This window comes from Ammospiza caudacuta, chromosome 7 (assembly GCF_027887145.1).
Source record: "Ammospiza caudacuta isolate bAmmCau1 chromosome 7, bAmmCau1.pri, whole genome shotgun sequence".
Taxonomy (NCBI): domain Eukaryota; kingdom Metazoa; phylum Chordata; class Aves; order Passeriformes; family Passerellidae; genus Ammospiza; species Ammospiza caudacuta.
Window position 1 is genome coordinate 28,279,554 of NC_080599.1, and position 15,128 is coordinate 28,294,681.

Sequence of the window (15,128 nt, forward strand, 5' to 3'; positions counted from 1 at the left end):
TGAAGGTGATTTGGGTTGCATTAGGACTGGATGCTTTATAAGTAACATAAACATCTAAATGTTAAAATCATTACTCGAGAGTCAACTTAGTGATTTCTTCCTTCTCAAAGGACTCTGGGGAGCCCACTAACCAGAATGGTTGTCCTGGTGTACACGAGGTTTGTAGAATTCTCAGCTGAGTTCACTTGGCTTTGTTTCAACAAGATGCTTACAAATGGAAATTTTAATATATGGAAGTGCCTCAGGAACTTGCATTTGGTTTCCAATGATTCTTAACTTTTACAAAGTACAAGCACTGCAAGAAAAAGATGTGAAACTCTGGGGTTCAGAGACATTTAGCTACTAAATGAAGATGGAAAAATATGTTTATCCAGATAATTTGAACAAACCTGAGCAGCATAAAACTATCGCTGCTCAGTTCTGCCAAGTAAATCCAAAATTCACATTTTGAGACTTGTCTACCACAGTGGGAAGAAATATAATATCATGCTCCTTCTACAGTGTCCTCAGCCTGGACAGCCTGATGCTGCACACTCCCTTGGGACTGAGGGCATCGTGCCCCTGACCAAAATGTGTGAAAGCAAACTGAGGGGGTGATGCTGCAGCTCCGCTCCTCCAGCTGCCTGCGTGACACCGGCGGCTTAGGAGCCAAAGGTCACTCTGCTCAAAGGAGGATCTGCCATCCTGGAAAAATCCTAAATTGAGGCTTTGTAGAAGAGAAGAAATGGGGTGACCCAGCTCTGCCTCCCGTCAGCGCAGGAGGGATGTGCTGTCCTGCCCTGGCCGAGGAGCGCCAGCTGGGGTGTGCTGCTGTACTGCACTGTCTCCCTGCTCCCCAGCAAATCTGCTCAGGAGTCTGCCTGCAGTGAGCCACGGGCTTCAGATCACCTCTGCCTCACCAGCAGCAGTTCAAATTATGACAGGGTCAGTAAATATTTTATTTATAAAGCAGTATTATTTTACTTCACTAAAGGTGCTGCTGAGGGGATGTTTCTGGTCCAACTGCTTTGACAGCAAGCCATTCACATTCACCATGGATGTCTTGGAATTTATTTTATAGTGGAAGATATTTATTTCTTTACAAAATTGGTGTTGCTGGTTCCATACTCAAACAAGGCCAAAACTCCAAGTTTCCACAGAGTACTTGGGTATCTCCCTCCACGTACCCACCTCAGTGCTTCGGGGGGCTCAGGGAGGATGGAGAAGTGCGGGGAGGCACCACCTCAGGTATTTTAAAGAACCTCATCCAGAGAGCCACAATCTCCCCCTGCACGGTTCCTTGCTTTTTAAGATCAATTGTTATTTTAATAAATGTCTAAAAATGTCCACTTTTCCCAGCTCATTTCAGGGGAAAAGCAAACCAAACTGGAAGAGCAACTAGTAAATGGAATAAAGGCAATGCTAGAAAATGCTTAACAGCTGCTCTTACAAAGCGTATTTACAAAATATAAATCTCCTTAAAAGGATGCTCTTCTACACCTACTAGTGACGTGTGCTTTAAAACTGCAACTGAAAATATGTAAAAACGATATATTTCTTTTTAGGATCCCTGTTTTACCCTCAAATATTTTTAACAACTGAAGTACTTTGTGGGTGTGCTTTTGTTTTGTTTCAGGCTTGAAAACATTCCAGTACCCAAAGTGTAACTGAGGAGGAAAAAAAAAAAGCAACTGGACAGAGTGTTGTTAAAGATTTACTGGAGCATCTTGATGTGTGATAATGAATAAAATGCAAATCTGTTTTACTACCAATCCTTGGTTTTGATTTATGAACAATTATTAATTTTTAGATTGCTTCCAGTTGGATGAAAATAGAGATTTTACCAAACTATTTTTTATTCCTGCTGTCACTAAGTATATACCCATCTTTTTAAATCTTATAGGAAACCAAGGAATCCTTTCCCATGAGAACCAAGGAGCCTTTGCAGAGTGTACAGCAGGTGCTGCCAGAGGTACAGGTAGGCTGGCATGGGGTGCTGCCCAGTGGGAGGGAGCTGGGGGACAGCACAGGGACAGCCAGTGACCCACGGGGACAGACTGACAGGGACAGTCTGTTACCTATGGGGACAGCACAGGGACAGTCCATGGCTCCTGGGGACAGCACAGGGACAGTCTGTGCCCCTGGTGTCCCTCCTGCCCCACTGGCTGCTGAGGGGCTCAGTGGGGCTGGGTGGGAACAGCCTCAGCAGTGGGGCTGAGCTGTCCTACCCTGCTGCGGACAGGCCAACAGGGGCAGGGCGGAAGCTTTCAGGTCTCAGAGTGTTATGAATTAAATGCAATGCAATGAAATGTTTAGTGACTTAAGAGGAGGCACCAAAATAAAAACGCCTCTCTCTGAAGGGTAAGGTGCTCTACAGTGACAAAGCAACAGCTGTAATAATTATATGTGCCCAAAGAGTTCAAATTAGATGAATGCAGATGTTGTAAATGAGGTCTGCAGTAACTTTGAGCTGTACATACTTTAGAAATATACAACTATGGAAATCCACTTTAAACCAGACAGTAGCAAGAGCTTCATCTTTAACTTCCTGTTCCCATTCTACCCCATGCTATCTAGTAAGACTATACAGATAGAATCCTTTGTTTTTACTCAAATTTAGCCCATAAAAGAAAAAAGCTTAACAGCATCTTTTAATCATATTGCACAACACTGTTTTAAAATGTCTCTTTTGAGAAAGTATGTATAATGCCAAAATACTTTCAAAAATAATTTTTGTTTCACATTGTGATTTACCCATTACTCAGAAAAGTATCTGTTCATTTAATTATTTCAGTAAACATAATACTGGTATCACCATCTATGCTACATAGTATTTCCCCCTTTTTAAGGAATATGAGCCTACTTGTAATTAAAGGAATGCTATATTAATGATGCCGAAAGTCTGAGGGAAAAAAAAAAATAATGTCCACCTCATAATATTATGCCAGAATTACATGTGCAGAATACTTTTTAATAATCTTTGTTTCTTAATTTAGTTTTGATTGGCTATGAAATACGGAGTAGCACTCAAGGGCTCAAATTTCTACTGTCATCAGCATTTCTGCTCTATAAATTGTACAAATGTACAGGACTCCCATCTGCAGGCTCCTTTTCAAGCTTCTATTTAACCTACGAAGGAAATTAGCTGCAGGCAACTGTAATTGATGATAATTTCATCATTTTTAGCTGTTGGGATGTATTATGATATCTAGGTCTAAACACAAACAGAAAATTATATTTTAATGTTGCCATTTGAGCTGCAAACACAGGTCGGTAACACAAACCCGTCTCTAGTTTGCAAATTACAGCAACAGCCACTAGGAGTCTCCTGGTCAAATTCATGATGAATTTGCACAGTAATCACAGCTCGGGTTTGCATGCAAACCCCATGCTAAAGTCTGGATTTCAGCAGAGGGGCCAGTCCCTGTGCAGGGCAGGTGGGAGTAGGGCGACAGGATCTCTGAGCTGTGAGCAGCATCATCGGGTTCCTGAGATTGTACCAGGGATAGAGCTGGCACATGTTTTAGAAGGAAAGCCAGAAGCCACCCACACTGTTCTGGTAGAGCAAAAGATGGTCATGATCATAGGAAGTCAGATTTGTTTCTCTTTATGACTGGACAGAGTATTGTGGATTTGTACTTACAAAGAGGGAAGTAGATTTCACTGACTGTTAGTTATTCCCAGGGATTTCAAGATTTGTTTTGCACTGAAGTGCTGCAGGCCACAAGAACTAGCACCACCAGGAACTTCAAAATTTGCTTAGTGTGAAACCTGCAGCTCAAACCTGAAAATGTGAATAGCTTCTTCCTCTTTTCCTCTCTCCTCTCCTCCCAGGCCAGCTATGCACAAGCATACAGTGCCAGACATACTCTGAGCAATGCCAAATGCTCAGAGTTCATAAATTACAGATCTGCAGGAAGGGGTCACGCTGGCTTAAACACTGTGGCTGTTCAGTCCAAGTCTGTGACTGACAAAAGATGTCCACATTTCCTTGAAGGAATACCACAGAAAGCAGTCATGCATCTTCTGCCAGCATATGTAGCTTGCTCTGAGACACTAGAGACTGCTTTAAAATGGACAGGGAAGCCAGAGGTGACCAGAGAACCCTTCCCCACAGTGCTGATTATCCTGTAGGCAGGAGGAGCCCTTATTCTTATATACTTATTCTGGAAGGATGCTGCCATATCCTCCTTACAGATACATGCAACTCCACATCTAGAAATTGTAAGTGTTCAACTGCTCTTAGCCACTTATTTGTTTATAAGGTTTTTTTATGCATCTCTCCTCTTGAGCAAAAATCCTTTCCAAGCTGTAGAAATCCTGAATGACTTTAAATCTGATGATATTTTAAACAAACAATAATTTGCAAGATTATTTGGCTTCTCCTTTTTGAGCTCCTTGGCTTCATTTTCAAACTTTTCCCTGCAACCAGAAGGACTAAGGAAATAAAGATGTTTTAAATGAAACCTGAGAATCTCATATAATCATAATTGTAGGACTCCAGGGGTTTGAGGTTTCAGAATAATCTCATGAGTTGTCAATACTGAATGTCACCAGAAACGATAATGTTATTCTCAGAATAGATGCCTAAAAGCAACTGTGGGATAGTTTTTTCTGTTGCATTCTCCCCATAATAACTAAAAATGCTGTTCTGGGGGGACACCACAAAGCTACCTGCAAGTGGTGAGCTGCCAAATGCTGGCTTTAGCTGCCAGCTAGGGCTGTTATATTTTGCAACAAATTTACATATGCAAAGCCCTGTTATTCAGTCTGTCAGCTAAACAAGGAAAGTACAAATTCATCACAGGCTCATAAGAACATTTAATACCATGGGGAATATGCAGAAATAAGTAGGGGGCCAATTTAACCACCCATCTCCTCTGTATTGTATGCTTGCACACACTGCAATGCATGCCTGCTTTGTGTGTTATTGCAGATTATTATCAGCTACTCTCACAGACTGCCTTAGATTCTACCATAATCTCTCAGCAGGACTTGAATGAAATTCTCAGTCTGGTTTGTTTCAAGGATCTAATCTATATTACACCAAAGGCTGACAGAGACTCAACAGTTAGTACCTGAGTCCATTTGGTGAAGAGAAAATTAGTAAATCTGATCAAGAAACTGACATGCAAATAAAACAGGAGGCTGCTTCAACCTCCTTGACATCTTGTAGAAGCAGACTTGGCTGCTTGATACCCTTGTTTATTATTAGAATAGCTGAAAAGACCCTGTTCTTCTCCAAGTCAGTGTTAACCCGATTTCAATAACAAAACAGTGGTACAGGTTTGGCAGGCACATAGCCAGTACTTACAAAAAGAAAACCAAGCATTTGTATAAGCCAGTTTGGCACTTCACCGTGCTGAAAAGAAACCTTTGCATCTTTGTCACTTCAAATTTGGGCTTTTTTAGCACAAGAACATGCCTAACACGAAAGAACTTTTTTCCACTGCCCACTTTCTCCAAGTATGTCAGTGCTATCTTCTTAACTCATTTTCTAAAACTAAAAGTGAACACAAAAATTCAAGATCTCAAAAATTCCAAGGGCTCAGCACTACAAAATACATAAAACCTCATTTTGCAGTAAATATCTAATTCCTACAGCCAGCTATGGTACAGATAGACAATGCATTTTTAGGGATGAGAATGCTCTGCTGTGAGCCATGGGCAATACCTTAGGAACATTAAATATTTCTGTCATTTTCCTTATGTTTCAAGCAAGACAAGCCATTACCAATGCATATCTAAATACAGTGGATATGTACAATCTACATCTATCCTGGAAACAAATCCCACAGTTTATCATGTAAGAGTCAGTCACTCTACACTTGTGTAGCTGAATGCACACTCGTTCTGTGGGCTGTCTCTCACTCTTCCCCAGGTACTCCCCTTTCTCTGCTTCTCATGTGAGGATTCTGGTGGCCTCCTGCATCTCACAGGCTTAAGCTGCAGGTGAGCTACAGCTGTGATCTCAGGTCACTCCCAAGCAAACTTTCCTCCAACATCACAGCACTGATGAACTGGTGTGGTCAAATGTTTTCAAGGGGAGTTCTGGCACCATTTTTAACACTTAGATTTAATCAAAATGTCTTTTCTTCGCCTTGTTGTTTTTTTGTTTAAAATTGTTGTTCTAACTAGAGTGCATACTGATAACAAAGGCCTTCAGAAACTTACAGTATTACTTAAGATAGGAACTGCTGCAATGTTTATCTGCACTAAAAGGAAGAAACAAGTTTTATTGGGCAGGTTTGTTTCTTAAGGGTTTTTTTCTCATTAAAAGAAAAACTTTTTGCATTAGATGATGAGTTACTAAATATTATTGAATGCTAAATCACAGCTACTACTACTCAGATGGAAAAAATATATTTCAAGATTAAGGAAAAAAAACCAATAAGACAATATTATGTGGGGCACATGACTTCCATTTGTTTTTAAACAGTGGCTGCTTGAAACTGCTTGGAAATTTGGAGTGTCAAAGACATGTCAGCAGAGATGGATTAGTGGGCAGAGAGCAAGTGGTGCAGTCAAAGGTTCATAGTGAATGTAATTTATTCATGCGGCTTCGTAATTTATCACGTGGCTATTACCATAATGTACTGCTGTGGGAAGCAGCTGCATGTGTGCAAATAATGCCTTAAATGTATGTGTGGTTGGATCTGAACTCCTTACACAACAGCAGTGGTGGAAAACGATGCCACAAGGCATTTAAAAGCAAATTTCCTTCCTGCGGGGATGCTGTCACCCAGCAATGATTTGTACACAGGCAAACAAATATCTTGTAGACTTTTCTCAGTTGTGATAACCTCACTTACCAGAACTCATTGGTCTTTCAAATTTAAATAATGTAGGTAATGTGGAGCATGTTTCCAGTGCTGTATTAACAGACGTAAGTGTGCATGATTTGTAAAACAAATCTTTTATTTTCTTTTCAAAGAACTCAGTATCTTCCATTCACTACTTAACAGAAATATCCAATCGCAAAGAAAAGAGAGCCTCTCTAAGTGTGAGCACAAAGAAGTTATCTACAAGTTAAGATCTCCTTATCTGAAACTTCTCACAGTGTGATCTATCAAGCACTTGGGAGCAGCACAGCTGTAAATATTGATATACATACACACACACATATATGTGTGTGTGTATATACATATGTAGTGTCTCTCAGATTATTATACCTGTACATTTACTTACCAAGCCAAACATTTCCAAACCCAGTCTATTTTAGAACCATGTAAAATGAGGAGCCTTGGTCTCTCTTAGTTTTCTTGAATGCCTACAGTTTCAGCTAGGAAGAAAGCTGTGAGTAGTTGCTAGAGCTTGGAGGTGATTTTAGCTGCACTGTCCATATAGACCTGCTACAGCTCCTTGGGTAGCTGGGAAAACTTCAACAGCCCAACTCCCAACACCATTTTTTAAGCTTTAGCAATTGAGTTCAACCGGTCTTGCTGTTTGGAAATTAGACTTAATTATGTCATGCTATGATGCTTTAAACTGATTTAGTAGAATCAGTTCATTCAAATCTTTCTTGATCAGGCAAAGGCCATCCCAGTTATGGGTTAGCACAATAAGAGTTTTATGCTGATTTCTTTTGATACATTAAAAGTTGCTTTAGAGAGACAATGAATTGCGATCAAGTCAAGTCCTCAAAAGCAGAATATCTCATTGCTCAGCTTAATGTACTGCTCAGAGTTTTGTACAGAAGAACCTTTCACATTTGGAATATGATGCAGGTTTTCTTGGATAATTTTGTGTGCACTCTAGGGCTTCTATTCTGAAGCCATCTATCACAAATATACTCCCACTAATTATGCAAAATGAAAAGCTTGCCTTACCATCGCACAGAAAGTTTCAGGAGGATCTCCACATGTTATGTCGGGGGGATCCAGAGTCACTTTTACATATTTGATCATGTCTCTGGCTTCTGGCTGGCAGGCCATGTAATCCCATACTTTTCCTTCTTCCGTGTAAATCTGAGTCTTACAGACGTCATAGTGTCCCCACACAGAGGGGTAGTGCTGCATCACGGAGGATACAGTAACCCAGAGGGTGTGAAGTGACAGGAATCTTGACAAATACATTTCTAAATCCTTTTATGTCAGCTTCGTAAGGATGCTCAGTGCTGGCGTATGTGCAGTCTAGAGATTATATGTACATATAACGTATGTATTTATAAAATAGGTTCCAACTCAAACATGAAGCATTAGGATGGGATGTTTGTTTCACTATGTTAAAGACTTTGGTAGAAGCCACCCAGGCCCTGATGACAGCCTTTCACAGCCATGCAGCGCTTGTCCTTCAACTTATAACTTATCTGTCAGGGCTTCTTGTAAAAGATGTCCAAGAGCAGATAATAATTTGTGAAGTTGCAGGTCTTGAGCTCCACCGTTGATAACCCTGAGTGATCCTCCGTGCTCAGGGCTCGCAGGGGATGCCTGGACACATTGATAAATCAGTATCCGAAGGAAGAGGGTGAGTGTCTATAGGCTGGTGTCTGTTTCCCATCAATCATCCTTTTCTTCTGGCACCAGCACCCTTTTAGAAACAATAAAAATTAAGAGTTATTGTCCAAGAATCAATGCATTACAAAATATACAATATGTTGACATTTTGAAGGTTTGATGCAATACAAAGCAAATTGGTACAATATGGATAACCTTTACTGTGGGTTCTGTGCTAGAATGAAGCAACTACCAAAATCATTCACAGTGAAAAGTATTTTGACATGAAGGATTTAACTGTACTCTAACAAAGACAGATTTATAATGTTCCAGGTGAGTTAGAGGTTCCTGCTTCCAAAACTGTATTTTCACCCTAGCAAAAATGGAGAGCAAACTACTGAATTCAGCCATGGCCCAGATGGTGCAGGCAGGCAGGGGAGTAGGCAGCCCAGCACTGCAGGGCAGCAGCGGCAAAATTCTTTTATTCAAGTGACACAGAGCTGGGCATCAGGGCTAGCAGGTGCTAGTAGCTTCTTGGCAGGAGGACCTCATGGAGCTCCAAAAGCCTTACACATTTCTTTTAGATTATTATTATTTTAAGACTAACAAAGATACGGCAAGTACAATTCAATTTCCTTGACATTTCTCATTAGCATTGCGAGAGTTTTGCTCCCTTTTTTTTGCCTTTGAACTGTGATTTACTGACCACACTGATGACAAACTATCTGATAAAGATAATGGCTTATTTTGTAGCTTACTATAAGAATGCTTTCCCCCCTTATTTTCTTAGGTTTGAGGGTCGCTGTACCTGATAACTCAGCACTTATTTCACAGCAGATATATGCCCTTTACCCTCTTCAGAAAACAACTAGAGATCTCCTCACTTTGTAGCACCTGAATCACATTATTACAGGTAAAAAATGCTAGAAGTATATCATAGCAACTTCAAATATCTATTTCCTAAATAACGCAGGAAAAAAGAAATCCAAATTCTGTATGAGGAAAACTGCAAACACAGAGTAAGTACCCTAAACAGGGTGAAGGAAAACCAGGGCTAGGAATTCCAGTGCATTTGTCAGCCTGTGCCACCCGAGGTTGGGGAGCCAGGGCGTGGGGCTGTCGGCAGGGGATTTCAGCCACACGCTGCAGCACTTCCACACTTCCTTTGTCTGGATGCTAAAACCGAGCCAGACCCGCCAGACAGATGTTGAGAAACAACCTTAAGTCGCCACTTTCTGCAGCCTGCTTTGCTTCCCAGCTTTAAATCATGCCCAGTGTCATGAACCTCCTACATCCCACAGCCACGGGAAGAGGTGTGTGACCTGGTAAGCTCCTTAACGTGTCACGTTGGGAATATTCATTTTCCAAACTTATCTTCAAAGCTATTCGCAAACAGCCTCCCTATATTTAAATAATGCTTCATCTTAAACTGAGCTAAACTACAGACACCATGAAATGCCAACAGATGGTTGAATTGTGTTTCCATAGCAAAGTAATTTACAATAATTGCTGTATGGACGTAAATGCAATTTTCCATTATATTCATTTTATCAAGTGTTACCATACAACTCTCATGTATTTTATCAGAATACGCAGAGAATATCTGAATTTTCCTGCAGTAACAATTCTCAATTCGCTCAAACATATTTAAGCTTCAAATCTGAATCTGACACAAAAGCAGAAATATCTAAGACCAAATTAAATTTAAATCTCTTTAAGAAGCATGCTGGGTAGTACTGTTGGCTTTGTAGCAACCTTACATTCTTTTTTTTTTTTTGTTTTCAGTGGGAGTGTTTGCATATTATTTTGGAATTCAGTAATTCAGAGAACATTTTCCATATAATTTTAAAGACACTTCTTCCCCTGTTTCCTTTCCAATGTATGTGCTATTCTGAAGAGGGAAAAAAAGCACCTACAAGAGCCCATAGCTTAGGGTTATAGGAAACTATGTCACTATAAAAATGGGAAACAACTCCTTGCTAGAAGAAGCCGCAAATTATTTTTAATTTATGGTAAGTCAAATACCTTTTATTTGAGATGGCTTGGTCATAGCTGGAATAAACAGTAAGTAAATAAATACAATTTTTCTGTGTAGAAATAAGAAGTTACTGAGTGTAATTATATTTAGACTGCAAGCTTGTATATTGAAGCAAAAAAAAAAAGTTTTTCTTTAATATCTTCCTTTCTAGCTCTTTAGTTACCTGTAATATTTTATAATGCTGAGACTCATATCCGCTAATAAACCAGGACTGGATAGGACTAAATAATGTGAAGCAAGCTGCTACCTTAACACACTGTGCTAAAATACTTCCCATATAATGAATTCTCATTAACGTAAGCCAGTCATAATGATGGTCGTTACACAGAATTATAGACTATAACATCGATTGAATTTAGTGCACTGACAAGAAAAAAGTGCAGAGGAGTGCAAGACATCTGAGCATTAGGCAGCTGTAGCCATGTATAACAGACACTCCTGACAAGAAGCAGCCAATTATAGCTTAAATTTCTGGCATATAACCAGTTCTGATTAATAGTTTTCCATTACATTACAAACATATTATTAATGTATTAAAAATGTCAAGCTTTGGCAAGAACTAGTATGGCATGGCTCAGTTAGTCTGCAATATCTTCTTTTAATGAGCTTCCATTGATATAGAGAAAGATATTGACCAAAGCACATTAAGGATCATGTGCTGAGTGCTGCCAGGTTTTTTTTCTGACAGAGCTGTATGATTTGTCTTGCTTTTGTTTGTTCCTGCAGAGTCACTTATGATACACGTTTTACATTTTAGTGCCCTATTGCTAAGGACATACCTATTTGAATTATTTTGTAGAAAAAACGTTTGGAGTAACATTTCTGAAGTTTACAGCTGTGCCAGATGTTTAGTGATAAGCCTCTAGCTGTGGGCAACACACGGCAATGGGGCTTTTTGTCCCCTGTAATGCCTGTGCATTTGACCTTAGAAAAATGTAATCAAACACACCACTAATAACTACTGTCTGGTGTCCCGATTCCCGGTACCCTGCTAGTCACACACCCTGGGTGCTGGGGGCCATGGAAGTGGCAAAGGAGGGATCAGCATCCTTGATGGCTGAGGGCAAGGGAAGCCAAACTGCCCCGACGACTTCAGTGAATGTATGCAAAGCCTCCAGAGCACGCTGCACCCGGCGTCTGCTGTGTGGGGCAGCAGCGCTGGGGCCTTGAACATTCCATGTGCCACAGCCTCTGCACTATGGAAAACACTGGGAGGCACCGGTGCAAAGGCCACATCTGGCTCTGCCTTCCTCTCGGAGCGTGGCTCCATCTGCGAAGGGCCGGTGGTTCTGGCCACAAGCGAGGATGTCACAGCCATCTGAGAAGAATGGCATGCAGCTGACCCCCAGACTGAAATCAGCTGTGAGCAGGCTCTGAGCACATGCATCCCTTTCCAGATGGGGAAGTCACAGCTCATGCAGCATGTTAATTCTGCAGATGGAGGAGACACCCCCTTTACAGAACAGATAAAATGCATCTTGGCAGCACCAGTGCCAGGGAAGAGCTTCAGGTCTCATTAGGGGTTGTTAGCAAACACTCCTCCTTTGCCTCCTTCTATCAGTGTGAAAATCCACCCCCTTCCCCTCCTCACAACCAGAGCGGCTGGATGTCTTGCATGAGCTCCCTGCTGGGAAATCGCTGTGAGATCCATAGGGGTGAGTTCTTGGGCCTCTCTTTGGCAAGCCACAGGAACGTGAAGGAGGTAATAAAATAGTGACCATCTCCCACAGTGACCATGCATTGGACTGAGCGCACCCTGCCAGCACTCAGGAGCAGGAAGGACAGCCAGCAGCAGACCCTACATTGCCTGAGGAGAACTGGCTGAAACAACGAGGCAAGGCAAGGAGTGCCGGCTGCCACCTCCCCACAGCAGCAGCTGCGGAACAGATTTTTCCAAAGGAAACATGTTTCAAGTTTGTATCCCGAAGAGCTTAAGCAGATGAATGGATCCAATCAAGCCCAAGTAAAAAGCGCCTCCGCGTCCACTCCAGTTTTAATTACATAAAGGCAGTTTAGAACATAGGAAATAATGTTCTAACCCTCACGCAAGTTACATTTACTAACCTCGTGTTGTATACCATGTTACACCTAGGCAACTTGAGAACCTTGTACATATATACAAACCAACCCCTTTTAAAAAGGCAAAATTATTTATCTATTTTATCTATTCAAAGAAGAAGGGAACCTGTATTTAATGATTTAATACACATTATCTCTGTCAATACTTATATGAAATGCAGTATACTCAAGCAACTACTTTGGTGTCTTTGGCCTCAAATGCTGTTCCAATCAAAGTTTAGGTTCTATCCTTATCCAGCTTATTTAACTATTTAGCAGAAAAAGATTTCTTAGCCTCAGGAGAAATTTAAAATGTCAATACCTAATTAAAGAAAATAAAATACCAGCTACCAAAACCCTGCAATTTGGCACTATACTTGAAATACTTCTGGTTTTCACACATTATTCTTTGCTGACTGACACATCATACTACCACTGCCATTGCTTGCCAGGTATCATCAGCTGTCAGAATATGGAGTAAAAAGCATTTCAGCTATTTAAATTTTACAGCCTTAGTACATGGCTGCTTTTTTCCTCTCGCATCTTTATAATTGTTAGCGTCTTGCCTTAAATATCTCTAGCATCAATCTGTTCTGCAAGTTTTTCCTCTGGGAATTTAAGTTAGCATTTGGGGAAGTTACAAGCTTTGTTTTTGGATTTTTTTTCAATGACTCTTCATGCTCAATAAGGCGATGCATGCTCATCACATAGTGTATCCAGGGCATAGGGCTACAAGGCTTTCAAGTTATGGTGTGAGCTGATGACTTTCTAACTGAAAGTTCTCAGGCTCAAAAATGAATGCCTACCGGTTGCTGAATTTATTCTGTGCTATTGCTGTATTTTATATAAATAGCTAGAAAGTAGGTGCTGCTTATCAATGTCAGAGGTTTGAGACAAAGTTCATAACTCCATGAGAGTATCGCCACTGTTTGAAACTCTCTAGTAATCATCCTGTTAAGGTCCAGAAATATACCAGAAATTAACCTTTATTTTTTCCCCATGAAAAGCACAGAACGAAAAAAACCAAAACAAACTACCACCACCACAACCACAACATAAAACAAGCCAGGGGAAGTTCTGCTGTTTTCTTCCCTTTGGCGGGCTTCCCCGGCCACAGCTTCTCATCCTGAACCGCATTCTCCTTAGGCAAGACAGTGACTTATTCCCTCTTTAAAAGCATCTCCACCGCTTGTTCCACTCACTGTCTTTGCTAACATTTCTGTAGAAGTAATGCTGGCTCCTACCACATCAGATCCGGAGTAGTGAAAAGTTGATTGCAGAACAATAAAAGTGTATCAATCAGAGGCCAAAACCGCACATGCACCAACTTTGAGAGTAGAAAAGCATCTGTTTTAGCGCGTCTAGCTGATCTGCGCTGCTCATCGCCATGCGGGGTTTTCTCTGGGGGTTCTGTGTGCGTGTGAATGTTTAGAAAAGCCGCCTGCAATTTCCGATGCAAGGGAGGACACCAGGCTGGGTACCAGTGACCGATGCCCGGCGCCGCCCGTGCCCGACGGGGCCGCCGCTCTCTCCGCTGGCTCCGCGCTGCGGGGCGGGCGCGGCGCGAGGGACGCGCCCCTCCCTCAGGGCTCGCTCGCGCTCCCTCAGGGCTCTCGCACCGCCCGCGCCCCTTCACAGCTCGGCGCGGCGCGGCCCGGCCCGGTCCGAGCTCCGGCTCCCGGTTCCGAGCTCCGGCGGAGGAGGCACCGCGCAGGTACCGCCCCAGCCCGGCCCCAGCCCCGGCCCCGGCCCCGGCGCGCTCCGCTCCGCGCGGGCGGCAGGGGGCGCGCGGCCCGCACCGATCCGCCCGCGGTCGGTGGCCCGAGCCCGGCGGGGCGACCCCCTCACACAGCCCCGGCACCCGCACCGGCCCCTCCAGGCCGCGCAGCCCCCGCGCCCCATCCTGCCCCGAAGCGGCATGCGGGCTGTACTCACCCTGCGGGCTCGGGCCGCCCGAGCCTCACCGCGGGGCGGCGCGGAGCCGCCGCGGCGCTGGGACGCGCTGGGGCTTCCTCGGTGGCGGCATGAAGGGCCGCGGGGAGGGCGTGTGGAGGGGGGGGGGATGCTCTTCCTCGGGAAAGTTTCCGGCGGGTCGCGGAGGGGCTCGGCGGGGCCGCGGCCGGGCCCAGGCACTTGTCGGCGTCGAAGTTTGGCGGTGCGCGGGCGGCGCGCGGCGGGCGGGTGGCCGCACTCCTCCGGCGCTCGGCGGGGCGGCGGGCGGGTCCTGCCCGCCGGGTTCCCCGCCCGCCACCGCCGCTCAGGGCGGGAGCGGCGCCGCGCGGGGCGCCGGCGTCCGCGGCATGGGCGCGCGGCGCAAGCGGAGTGCGCCCCTGGCCGGGGCTGCGGCGCGGAGGGCTCCGGCGGCGCGGCCAAACTTCGGGGGGCGGCGGCGGCAGCGCCTCCTCACTTCGGAGCGACCTCGCCGCGACTGGCGGCGAGCGGGGCGGCGGCAGCTACCCCACCTCCGGGCCCGCGCAACGCGCGGCCCTAGCGCCGCCGCCGCGCCCGCCCCCCCGCCGCCGCGCTCCCCGCCCCGCCGCCCCGCGGGCGCACCGCCGGCGCCGCCTGCCCCGCGGGGGGGCAACGGGACGGGACCTACCGCCCGAACCGAGCGGGAG

General features: G+C 44.2%; 1 protein-coding gene across 1 annotated transcript in view; it reads right to left on the bottom strand.

The window, feature by feature from the left end:
• Nucleotides 1-14,663, bottom strand: part of NTNG1 (netrin G1) — a 147,198-nt gene extending 132,535 nt beyond the window's left edge. Inside the window, exons 1-2 of the mRNA XM_058808749.1 lie at nucleotides 14,446-14,663; nucleotides 7,809-8,508 (exon numbers count right to left, since the gene is read on the bottom strand). Of these exons, the coding sequence (XP_058664732.1) occupies nucleotides 7,809-8,054 (246 nt within the window). The 5' untranslated portion in view covers nucleotides 8,055-8,508; nucleotides 14,446-14,663. The remainder of the gene's footprint in view (nucleotides 1-7,808; nucleotides 8,509-14,445) is intronic.
• Nucleotides 14,664-15,128: the final 465 nt, after the last annotated feature.